General features: G+C 46.1%; 1 protein-coding gene across 1 annotated transcript in view; it reads left to right on the forward strand.

The window, feature by feature from the left end:
- RAB10 (RAB10, member RAS oncogene family) overlaps positions 1–13395 on the forward strand; it is a 66439-nt gene that overhangs the window by 45231 nt on the left and 7813 nt on the right. The window contains exons 3-4 of the mRNA XM_032778833.2: positions 2931–3069; positions 10238–10327. Of these exons, the coding sequence (XP_032634724.1) occupies positions 2931–3069; positions 10238–10327 (229 nt within the window). The remainder of the gene's footprint in view (positions 1–2930; positions 3070–10237; positions 10328–13395) is intronic.

The following is a 13395-nucleotide window of genomic DNA, read 5'->3' on the forward strand; positions in this document are numbered from 1 at the left end:
TTGTATTGAGACGCTGGGATTCTTTCCCAGCTAGTTGTCTGCCCTCCAGATGGAATTGTGGGAAGCACATTGGAGGAACATCAGCACCCAGGCAACTTTTTACCTGTATCCTGATTGCAAAGTGGGCAGGTTCTAACCTGTTAAACCCAAACCTAAGTTCTAACCTATACCTCCAGTCACATAAGCTAGCCTGATCTTAAAGCACCTCCAAATCTAGGTCAAAAGTCTATTTGGATGGTAGGGGGAGTTGGGCTGAACCCTGGATAAGAGCCCAGGTAACTGCTGAGAAGACAGGCCTTAAGAGACGCTAATGCCTTGACGTATGAGGCTTAATTATAGAAATTGATGAAGGGACATTAACTATAACGAAATAGTTTTATCCAAAGGTCAGTGGGGCTTGTGCTTCAGTCACTTAAGTGCCCTTGAAAAATCCCACCTCTTAAGTGCTTAAGAATTTAGGAGCATAACTTTAAGCTTCTGTTTGAAAAATGTGAACACGTGTAAGAGTTTGCACTAATAATGTACTGAAGGTCTGAACTTTCCATTAACACTGCAGCCTTAGGGGCTAAAATTATATGCCCTAAAATTTGGCGTCAGTTTTTGTTGCTTCAAAACAAAAATGCCTCAAATGTTTTAACTTCAAATGCATGAGAAGTCCCATTAGTCAATAAGACCATTCATGTAAGTTTGCAAGATCAGGGCTTAATTTTCAATATTTTTACCTATAACAGTTTTGGAGAAGTCAGATAAGACCCTGTTAGTAGTGATGTTGAAACAAACCAGCCCCCTAGTGTTTATAATTTAGTTCATTAGAAATCAAAAGGACACAATTTCTAATTGGCTTTTACAGAACCTCAACCTGACTTGAATACCACTTAAAAAAAAAAAAAAGACTTAAATCCTTAAATTTAACTCATTGACTCAACATGTTGAACCATTACCTGCATGATCATTACCTTGTAACTGCTCAGGGGAAAAAGGAGGGTCTTTTCATTGCAGCTTGGTTGACTGGTTAGTCATTGGCATCAATTGACAATTATTCTGTCTAGGCTGAATGGATCATTTCATCCACAGGTTTCTACTCTACTGTTTCTTGAACTAGATTGTCTTGTCAGACAGACTAGACACTAAAGTTTTCTCAGTATTCAAGTTCTTATAAGATTTGGAAATCTTTAAGGAACGTTGTTTTTCCAGTTCACGCATTCTATATTTGTATTTGTGATGGTGCCCAGGGGTACTCATGGTTGTGAGGCACCTCGCTACCACCTACCCTTAGTGTGAGCAAGTCTTGTCTTGCGCCTGCCAGGTGTCAGCTCCCTTATTCTCCCAGCCACAGGCAACACAAGCACTCCCCTCTCAGCTCACCCCGGCTCCACTGTCCCTTATGCAGGTTAGCAATAGGCACTCTCCAACCCCACATCCTTCACCCCCTGTGGTGTCCAGCCTCTTCTACAGGACACTCACAGAATTACCAGACTCACTGTTCCCCAAGGAACAGTACACCACCACTTACTAGTTAAATCTGAGAACATAGCTCTTAAATGTATTTATAGAGAGAGCAATTATAAGTCTATTTACAGAGTAGTGATTCATATGATAAACAGAAATATTGGAAATGGTTACATATAAAATGAACACGCAGAGCCTAAACTCAAGTAACAAGATGCCATCTTGTCGAGTAAGGTACAGCTGACCCCAAAGTCTCGGTTTTTCAACCAGCATGGCTGAGGCACTTCTTTCATGAGCCCCAGCCAGCTGGCAGCTTCCTCTCCCCTCCCTCCCCCACAAATGAAGAGTGCCAGGATGTCTTTCTGCACTCCTAGATGTACCAGACCAGTCCTTTGTTCTTCACCTCTAAAATAGGGTCAGTTCCCCACTCCTCCCATACCTCTTCTTGTTAATTTTCCACTTGAAGTCTCCACAATCTCTTCAGTAGTGTTTGACTCACTATGCGCAGAGGCTCCCTGGCTGATCATTTTGTCTCCCATTTCCTGTCTAGTGGAATCTGACTTAAGGCATCATGCTACCTCTGAGTGATCTGCCATTAGCTACGAGGCCTTAGGAACAATTTCCTGTGTGTGTGTTTACACCTTGCATATTAACTGTACTTACATTTTGCAAAGGTTACAATCAGTGTGACGTAGGCTTTCAGCAGAAACCTTACATGTCCCTCTTTGGCAAACTAGAATGAAAATACCAGGCCCAGGGGATCCCTGTAGCTCTTATGCATTGTATTGTATTGTATTGTTTTTTAACTTAAATTACTCAACACAGCTTAAATTACTCAACACAACTTACAAGAAGCTCTACTGCTGCTAGTGCTTCACTTCATATAATTCAGATCTAACTTTTATGTTGATGAATTGTTGTGAAAGCCAACAAGAAATGTGATGTTAGCAATGTGTTTGGCATGATTTGGAAAGAGATTTGATTATGGTCTGAAATAAGCTACAAAAACTGGCGTAACTTACTATTCTGGTCACTAGTAAATTCAGCCACTGCCTTTTAGGTTCTTGGGCTGTTTAACTGTACCTGCATGTCTTATCTTTGGTTCCTTTTATGAACTTTGTGGCTAGCTTAGTGGCCTGGGAAAAATGTGTTTTGTGTGTTTTGTTAATCCAGTCTTGCTGTACCCTTGTGAGCTTCAAGGCATTACTTCTGTCTTCGTGCCACACTCACTTCTGGCTGCCTCTGTGGGAGGGAGAAGAGGAGAGTCTTGGAATCTACCTAAATAGGTGCTTAAACATACCAACCAATGAATGTCACTGACAGTACTGCGGGTTTCCATGCTATTTCAGATATGGAAATAAATGTGCATTAGGTTTTACCTCTGTTTGTCTAACAGACGTCCCCCCTCTTATCTAGAATGTGCTTCCAATGTATACACCTTTTGGGTTTTAAATACTGACTATATTGCTTGCTATTCACAGGGACACGGCGGGACAGGAGCGATTTCACACCATCACCACCTCTTACTACAGAGGCGCCATGGGAATTATGCTGGTGTATGACATCACTAATGGCAAAAGCTTTGAAAACATCAGCAAATGGCTCAGAAACATAGATGAGGTGAGCAGTGCCAATTTGATCCCGTCCTCTGCTCTAACTGCACCTGCTGTATTACAGGTCCAACATGCTGCTGAAAGTAGACCCTGCAGAACTGAGTCTGAGACTTGTGGTTTCTCCCTTGCAAATATGCTACCATAGTAACTCTTATTATCAGGGTGACAGATGAGGGTAGTGAGGATGGAGCTGTCAGGCTGGTTTGTGTATGCCATACCTCTGCCCCATGAGGTAGAGAATTTGTTGATGGTCAGAACTTTGACTGGCAGTGTTGCTCCCTGAAACACATGTTCAGAGTTAAAATTCTAATACTAACAAACTTCTAAAGTTTATTTAAAAAAAAAGGTTTAGGGTTCTTTTCTGCATTCAAGAGATCGGGTGAAGGTGTGTGCCTTTCTCCAATAAACTGGCTCTGCTGTTAAGAGTGGTTACCAATACACATGTGGCCTGCCATGGTAGCAGCTATTGTTGCAGTAAGAACCATGATACAAGAATAATAGTAATTTCTATACTTGGTGAAATGTACCTGTCTTACTACACATTACATATTTATGGGTTTCTCCATCATGGAAGCTAAATGCCTTTTACAAAGAAGGAAAGATCTCTTAAATTTCAAGTTCAGTTTTGTGGGAACCAAGCACATTCTTGACAGTATTTCATACTACTTCTGGATGGCAAATTCCCTACAGGGCTTACTGACCCCAGTTATGTAACGCCACTCTGCCCTTATTGCAAGAATGCCAACTAGTAGAAGTTGGTAGAACGACACAGGGGATCTGATTTAAGTGGAACAAACTGATCAATATGAAAATCTAAAATGGCTTAATTTCTAGTGAGTCAAGTCTTTATTTGGAGGGGAGAATTAAGTATTTCCTGAATGAGAAATCTGAGATGTCAGACCAACTCAGCCATGAAGTTCTCCTTTCTCTGATAGTCCTCCTTCTTTGATATGTTGGTCACTATTGCTCCATGTGTTAAATGGAGAAGATGTTTGGCTTTTCCTGCTCTTCAAGGAAAAGGAGAAGCTTCTTTATCTGATGCAACCCCTTCTCCCCCCAAAACCCTAAAGCAACAGAAAATCATGCCTTTTTAGCGCTGAGTATACTTGGAGATGAATACTGTTATGCTTTGGTGAGATAAAGGTCCTAGGAGTAAGTGAAGTGAAGATGAGGCAGTCCCAGAAATGAAATAATTAAGTGACAAGCTTTGTTGGGGAAAAAATTGGCAAAGAGACACACACAACTGGTGGGGAAGGGAGAGGAAGAGTTGGGTGGGCACAGAGGCAAGAGGAAATGGGCACTAAAGACAGTGTTGGAGAATATGTAACATGATCCATTATAGGTAAGCCCTGTATACTTTGCAGCCAGCTGAACCTAAAATTTCAAGCAAGACCCATTTAATTAGCTGTGGAATTGTATGTGTGAGTGACTGCTGCTTCATAGAAGTTGCCAGGAGGCATTAGTAGCTGAGATGGGAATTTTTGGCACAGCTGGGTTTTGGCACCTAGGAAGCAGTTAACATACTTCTTTCACAAGTCCTTCTGAGTTTCTGCTGAAATGATCAGTCTTTAAGGCCTGGTCTATACTACAAAGATAGGTCAAAGTAAGCTGCCTTGCATTGCACTGGTTCTGCGCATGGCCACACTTAAATTTGTCTCCCACTGATATAAATACCCTGTTATGTTGACATAGTAACACCAGCTCCCTGAGTGGCCTTGCGCCATGGTTGACATACATGAGTCAGTGCTGCATGAGTGTAGATGCATTGTTTTTTGTCAACCCTAACACTCATCCAGCAGCTATCCCGCAATGCTTGAGAGACCTGGTCAAAGTTGTGAACCCCACTGCCCAGAGGTCATGTGGACCAGAAGCCTCCCCCCTTAAAATACTTTCACATTTTTTAAATGGCTTTCCTTGGTTGTCCATCTTGCTCAGCACCCCTCTATCTGCTCTCCATTGTTTTATGTAACTGCCTAGCTGATCCTGCCAGCTGCATGCTCCAGACATTCTCTGGCTTGGAATAGACAGCAGTTGGTTCTCTTGGGCCTGTGGGGAAAATAGGTTGTGCAGGGGCAGCGCCAAACCAGTTGTAGAAGCATGAACGTCTATGAGCAGATTGCTCAGAGGAAGCAGGAGGAGGAGTATGACAGGGACCAGCAGCAATGCTGTGTGAAAGTCTTGGAGCTGTGGCAGATGTATCAGAAGTCCTGGGAGTCCAGCAATTGATCTGGTGCCACACTGCAGATCTACCACTTGATGGAGATCCCACCACCACCCTGGGTATCTCTGAGGAACCAGGGTCACAGGCCTGTACCATGAACAGCAAGGAGGATGACTGTGGGACAGGTGACTGGAGGCGGGGGGATCGAGCTGTGCCAAGAGCTGGGATGTATTTTTGATTCTACTGCAGTCCAGTCAGTCCCTGCAATCCTGCAGAGACAAGCCTGAAATGGGAAAGAACCTTGGATAAGTGTGTAAGTAAATTTCCTGTTACAGTGATAGCACCCCCAACTTAGCAGGACACAGCTGCTGACTTTTCATTAAGTTATTCAGAGGTACAGCAACGAGAGGTAGAGTTGCTATCTGCTTTCATTGCCCTTTAGAGTCAGGCAGAGGAGGCATTGCAGAGCAGTTTACATACACAGGGATGTCCCCTGAATCCTCCTGAGAGATCTTGATGAAAGTTCCATGGAGGTATCCTGAAATCCTCTCCCAAAGGGGTCTAGGGATGGTAGCTTTTTCTTCCTCCATGATAGGACACTTTCCCATGTCATTTGGCAATAACTTCGGCAGGTACCATTGCCATAAACAGGCTAGCAGCATATGGGCCTGAGTTGCTCTGGGATGCCAGCAACAGCTGTGCTCTATCAGCTAACGGGACGACAACCTGTGGAAAATGGTGCTAGTATGAAGTGCCAGTACCCCATACTTAGTTTCGTGCAACTGAGCAATTTCCTCGAGTGAGGAGTTCTGAATCTTAAGTTTCACTTTTTGTTCCTTCTGTGTTGACAGTGGTACCTCAGTTTTGTCTGTAGGTGTGGCCAGTGTGGTCTTGAGGGGTATGGCCTCCACACCAGTAGAATGACTAACCCAGTATGGAGGAAGAGAAAAGAGGATGTGGGAGGACGTGATCTGCAAGATCCTGCAAGCCAGTGCTGCATCAGATGTTGAACAGAGGCCCTAGGGGGTGAATATTGCAGACTGTATGGAGAAGGAAAGGGCAGATGGGAGAGAGGCACAGAAAAAGGGGTGAGGTGGGGAGAGATGCACCAGGACATAATGAAGCTTCTCTGTCAGCAAGCACAGAAGCTGCAGATTCTTGTGGACCTCCAGGTTCAACAATCCCAGGCTCGACTGTACAGTTTTGTGAGCCAGAGGAGTTATGAGGTAGGCTGGATCCCCCATGATCTCTATTGGCATTTCAACATCGCTATTGGTAATCCACTATTTGGGAAAGAAAGTCTCTGCTTGTAGTTTTCTGAACAGTCCTTTGTTCTTAAAGATGTCATGCACCTTCCCTGTCCAGCCAGCATTGATGTGAGTGAAACATTCAGTGATCCACCAGCACTTGCATAACCGTGGAAAAGTAGTCCTTTCTGTTTGATGTGCTCTGGGGGCCAAAATAGGCATGTGTGCCATTTGTTGCTCCACCATGGTTTGGGGACACCATAGCTGCAAAGCCATCCGCTATGACCTGCACATTGCAGTGTCAGTCCTGCATAGCAAGAGATGGCGATGACCTCCACAATGAATTTTTCCACTCTAAAATGATTTCCCATTGACCAGTATCAGTCCAGCATTGCAAGTTTCCAGTGTAATCACCACTCGCTTCTCCACTGTCAGTGCAGCTCTGTTTGGTGCCCCAGAGGTTGAGTGGCTGGGGCGAGCTCAGTACACAGAGGCACAAGGCCTCATTCATTGATATGGAAATTCTGCAGCAACTGCTTGCATCATAATGCATGTTTAGGATGACAGTCTCACCAGTCAGTGCTCATTTCTCAGGCCCAGAAGCAGTGCTCTGCTGTTGGCAGCTGTTCCATAAATGCCACCAAGAATCTTGAATTGATTCTAGTTCTGTACCGCAGTAAACTGACCTGGAAATAGTCAAATTCTCTGCAGCGGTTCTTGTGGCTCTGCAAACACCAGAGGATCATGCGTCCAGTGCTTGCAGTGCTCATGACAGTAGTGCCGAGCTGGACAGGCTGTTTGTCAGAGATGGCAGACGATGACAAGCCCTGCTTGGCTGGGTTCATGGGAAATTGAAACTAGACACACACATCATGGGATGGAGATATGGCAAGTTGTTCCCAGTCACCACTGCATGACTCAATTCTGCTGCGCCACGCATTGCCAAAACCCCCAAAAAACTGCACACTGAATGGTGGCAGCTTGTACGCGTGGATACCTACCCATGGTGCATTGCACTGCATCAGCACACTCACTTCTGGAGAGTACATGCAACACCGCTGCAAGGAGCCAAGTATGCATGCCCACAAGCAATAAACTACCTGTAGCGGTTGTGTGCAGTGTAACTAGGTGTGGCAAAACATTGTGTTGTAGACATGGCCTTTATATGATTTAACTACTTCACTCCTGTCTTCAGTTTCATAGTTAATATCCAGGTGAAACGAGGCAGATGACACTTCATAGCTATTGCTTCAGATGGTCTGCCGACTTTGGTTTAAACAGTTAATGCTTTCAAGGTTTTCATCTCAGTGACCACTAGAAATGTATATTTTTAAACTGGAGTTTACATTCTGTAACAGTTTTGTGGCAAGAGTGCACTTCTGTAGCAAATTTCATAGTCATTGAATTGTGGGATACGTAAGCCCTGATTGTAAGGGAAGAGAGTGGAGAAACTGGGAAATGAAAAAGTGTAAGAAATAAGTGAGATGGAATCAATTAACTTAAATTACTGAAGAAGTTAGCACTTTTAGTCTATCATGGACTTCCTTGTTCCTTCCGAAAAGCAAGGTGGCACGGTACACGTTTTTCACTTTAGCCAGTAGAAGTTAATCTAAGTCTCTGGTATTGTGTGGTGGAGTCTAACTGTACTTCAGAGATGTCTGTTGTTGTGTAAGCACTGTGTGACAAATAGCACTGTGTCTCAAAGGTCAATATTTTCAGTGCATGTTTCTTTGATCTTTCCTCCTTGCCATCTAAGTAGTCTTCCAAAAAATCCAAAACTGAGTTGATCCTGGTCAAGCAGGCCTCCTTCTGAAACAACTTGTTTGGGCCGCTGCTGTAGGCAGGAAAACCAGATTATATAGAGCTTTGGTTTGTTGGTTATTTATGTTAATAAATGTCTACTAATAGAGTATTCCTTAAGATTGATGAAACAGAAGTAAATTCAGATTACAAACCCTTCCAAAAAGTTTCTGCTGGCATGTCACCAGAAATACTTGAATTCTCCACTAACTGATGATGCTTTTTGTTCTATTGGTCCAGGAGGACTTCCAGAGCTATGAGTTTGTCACAATTATTGGTTACTATCGTGTAAGTAGGGAGGGCTTCCCTGTAAGCAGATATTAATGGACAAATGTCTAAGGCTGTGTTCTGTTCCAAATGAACAGGTAACTGTCTTGTCAGACTGTCCAGAAAAGTTCTCTCAGTATTTGATATTGTAGGCTTTGAAATTGCTCCCTTAGACATCCAGTAAAGCAGTCAGTTTCATTAAAATGTTGTACATTATAAAATTCCTTCTCTGCACATCAGTTTCTATATTTTTGTTTGCAGTTTGAGCAATGGTGTAACACTCCATTTTTCTTGGTACCCTTTGTGCCGCATTACAGGGGTGTAGTGAAACCAGCACCCGCCCTATGAAGCAGGATTCAGACAAGCAGCTTGTGTGCACGTCAGCATATGCAGACCAGTATGAGATACAAAGCTGACACTTAGAATAAGATTAACATATTGGTTGTACTCTTCCGATTCAGTGATGCTAGAAATTCTCTCTTCCTTTTCTCAAACAATGCTAACAAACCAGATCCATCCATTGTACTCAATCTCCAGGGCCAAATTTCCCATTTTAGTGTGCGTTTTGTTGAAGCATTCCAAGATCACCATGTAAATGGGTTTCTAGCTGCTGAATGGAAACTAAATGCTTTTGTACAGATTGGGTTTGGATAATTGAACTGTTCACCCAGCCCTACATCTATATGATCACCCCTACCAAATAACTCAAGAAGAACTGTTAGAACTTAGCTGGAGGCATTTCCTGCTAACCACTCAGCTATTTAACTTTGCAGTGGTTGACCCTTTTAAACACAGTGCTTAAACAAGCTACTGTCTGCACCATAACACTGTGCAAAGGAGTCTAGAAACACTTAGGCCTGATCTACACTTGTTAGCATAGCTGTGTCAGTCAGGGGGGTGTGTGTGGGGCGGGGAAACATTGCCTCTGACCAGTACCGCTGTGCCAACAGAAGAGGGTTAACTTCATTCAGGGAGATGGTATTTCTACAGTGACAGAAAAAACCCTTCTGTCAATGTAGGCTGCATCTGTATCATGGGGCTAGGCAGGCATAGCTATGCCGGTATTTTCTCCATAGTGCAGACATATCCTGAGAAAGTTACGGCAAAATCAGTGATTCCAGTGCATGAAAGCTTGGTTATCTGTGTTGGCAATCCTAGACTTTCACTTTTATCTGTCCTTAGCGTTTTGGCCTTTAGAACATTTAGTCCTGTTTTCATAAAGGCAGTAAGCCAGCAGATATTAAATCTTCTTAGTGGGGTGGGAAGTTGATTCTTTCCGTGGGTAACTGAGCTTAATTTAAGCAGCATTCTGTAGGTTAATGTCTTTAGAAGAATGCAGACTGCCAAACACCATTTGGTCCTTTTTATGAAAGGAGGCTTTTCTAATCCCAGACTGCAGGAATAGAAAAACAAGGGAAAAATTGACTTCTACTGGAGATGGCAGAGTTGCCTTAAAGTTGTAGGCTTTTTCTGCCAGGGTATGAGTTCTTTTGTGCAGAGTTGCCCCTTAGGGAACACGCTACTTAGCACAGTCCTGCCAAGCTCCACCAAAGAGGGTGGGCTTCACCCCCCCCCCCCCATGAATTGAACCAAAATGCCAAAAAGATGAGTTAATACAGAAGTGAACAAGGTATGTGCATGTTATCTTTGAGTGGATGTGAAAACCATATGTAACGAGTTATTGCTTGTTCCTGTTTTAGCATGCCAATGAAGATGTGGAGAGGATGCTGTTAGGAAACAAGTGCGATATGGAAGATAAGAGAGTTGTACTTAAAACAAAAGGAGAACAGGTGAGTGTCAAGCAAGAACTGGTTTGCAAAAAACGTGTCACTGAGACCTTCCCTGATTTGCAAAGATGAAAAGTACGGAATCATCCAAACAGCCATTATAAAACTCAAACTGTTTCAGGGGTTGTATTGCTAGAGAATTTAAACTCCGTTGTAAGACCTGCCAAAGAATAACATGACTAATATTGGACTTGCTGATGACTTGTAAACCCAGGAGAATGTTTGTTTTCTGGGGTGGGAGGGATAGCTCAGTGGTTTGATTATTGGCCTGCTAAACCCAGGGTTGTGAGTTCAGTCTTTGAGGGGTCCACTTAGGGATCTGGGCAAAAGCAGGACCAAGTACTGATAGTGAAGGCAGGGGCTGGATTCAATGACCTTTCGGGGTCCCTTCCAGTTCTATGGCATAGGTATATCTCAAATTCTTCTTTGAGTGCTTGCTCATATCCATTCCAGTAGGTGTATGCGCCGCGCATGCACTCATCTCTGATTTAAATTCTTTTTTTTATTTCCTTTTCTTTATTTTTTTTTTTTTGTTTTTTTTTTTTTTTTTTTTTTTTTTTGTTTATCTCTTCTTATTTTTTGTTTTTTTTTTTCTTTTTCTTTTGTTTTTCTCGTCATTTTTTTTTTTGCCTATGAGTGCTGCTCGCCTATGCGGTGATATAACCGTCCCTTGCCTGGCTCCCCTCCGTCTCTTTCAAGTTCGCTTCTTTTACCTGCCATCGATCGTTTGATACGTGGACGCTGGCATTAAGGCTTAAATACCTCTTACGCCCTTAGCTTTCTGTTCATTTTCGTTTAACTGATCAGTGTTTGTGCTAGTGATAGTTAGTTATAGTTACTTAGTATAGTTGTAAGTTATAAGTTAGTGTTGTTGGTTGTGTATATATAGACAGTTTAGTTACGGGTTGTCGGCTCTAAGCCCTGTCACCGGGGCGCCTGGGCTGCCGGCTGTATGCCTTGGGTTTCGTCCGGGTTCAAAGCGTGCTCGGCTTGTAAAAAGCCGATGCCCACCAGTGATCCCCACGACGCCTGCTTAAAGTGTCTGGGGGAATCACACGTTTCGGAGAAGTGCCACATCTGCAAAGCCTTCTGGCCGCGGACTAAGAAGGAGCGAGACCAATGCCTCAGGACGCTCCTTATGGAAGCAGCACTTCACCCCGCGCCCTCGGCACCGAGCGCAGCTCCGGCACCGGATCCCTCCGGCACCGCGAAAATGCAGCGGCACCACCCTTCTCCTGCACCAGCTCCTGGGAAGAGGCCCTCGACATCCTCTACCTCGGCTAAGCAGCCCCGTAAGGAGCACCCGATGCTGACGCCGGCTGCGCTGGCTATGCCAGGGGCTTCGTTGACTCCGGCCCCGGCGGGTCCGTCGAGTCTGATCCCTCCTAGCTCCTCGCCAAGATCTGGGGTAGAGCTCATCGTCCCGTCCACGCCCGAGACATTCTCGTCGGCAAGGGACCTTATTGCCTTGACGGAGCCTGGGCTGCCCCAACCCCCGGCACCGCCGGTGCGGGTTTTACACTCCAAGGGCAAGCCGACCCCGATGCAAGCACCGTCCCCGGATTCTCCAGTCTGGCACCGATCACGGCACCGATCCCGAGGGAGGTCTCCATCGAGGCGCCGCTCGCAGTCCCGGCACCAGTCGTCTTCGTGCCGGTCACGATACTCCTGGCACTGCTCCGGTTCCAGCCACTGCTACTGGCACCGCGACTCGAGGAGCCACTCACGGCACCGAAGGTCCAGATCCCGGTCGACCTCCCGGCACTGCGCTGGTGGCAGGTCCCGGTCCCGATCCCGGCACCGGTACAGCTCGTGGCACCGCTCTCCGGCACCGAGGAGGGTGTCGCCATCAAGGGTGCTGGACTCGCACTACCCGCGTTCGGCCCCCCCGTGGCCCTCTCGACAGGGTTCAGTCTCTTCACAGGTGGACAGCGTGTACCTGGACGTTGACAGACCCGCCGCCCTCTTTCCCGAGGGTCACCAGGAACATGGTCCGCATCAGTGGGGCTTCTGGACACCTTGGGCGTATCAGCAAGCCCAGGGGCCTCAGCAATTCCTACCACGTGCGTCTGGCTCAGAGCATAGGGCTCCGGAGGCTACTGTTTCGCGCCCCCCACCATCCCCTGCAGAAGACCAATCGTCCCACTTGCCAGAGGCTGAACCCCCGCAGGTGCCAGAGGCAGTTCTCCAATCTGAGCTGCCACCAGACCCACTTCTGCCAGGTCTCTCCTCGTCATCCTCACCGGATGAGGCGGTGGCGGGGACGACAACCACCGGTCCCGCCCCCGCTGGACCTCAGAGCACACCAGGATCTCCTCAGGCACGTTGCACAGAACATGAGCATCCAAGCTGAGGAGGTCTCCGAGGTTGAAGACCCGGTCGTCACCATACTTTCAGCAGATGTGCCCACTCGTGTCGCCCTACCCTTCATAAAGACCATACAAGCCAACGCCGCCACCACCATCTGGCAGTCACCGGCTTCCGTTCCCCCCGCTGCTCGGGGTGTGGAGCGCAAATATATGGTCCCTTCCAAGGGATACGGGTATCTGTATGTGCATCCAACCCCGTGTTCCCTCGTCGTTCAATCTGTGAACGAGAGGGAACGACATGGGCAAGAGGCTCCGGCCCCAAAGTCTAGGGAGGCGCGACGTATGGACCTGCTTGGCTGTAAGGTCTACTCCGCAGGGGCGTTACAGCTGCGGATCTCAAACCAGCAAGCGCTGCTCAGCCGCTACTCATATAACACCTGGGCGGCGGCTGATAAATTTAGGGAGCTTCTCCCACAAGATGCTCGTCAAGAGTTCAATGCTCTACTGGACGAGGGCAAACGGGTCGCACGCACTTCGTTACAGGCATCTTTGGACGCAGTAGACTCAGCCGCCAGGACTCTGGCCTCTGGGGTCACTATGCGCCGCATCTCCTGGCTACAGGTCTCTGGCCTTCCTCCGGAACTCTAGAACACAATCCAGGACCTTCTGTTTAAAGGCCAGGGCCTGTTTTCTGACAAGACAGACCCTCGCCTACAGAGCCTCAAGGACAATAGGGTCATTATGCGTGCCCTAGGGATGCAC

This window comes from Chelonoidis abingdonii, chromosome 3 (assembly GCF_003597395.2).
Source record: "Chelonoidis abingdonii isolate Lonesome George chromosome 3, CheloAbing_2.0, whole genome shotgun sequence".
Lineage (NCBI taxonomy): Eukaryota > Metazoa > Chordata > Testudines > Testudinidae > Chelonoidis > Chelonoidis abingdonii.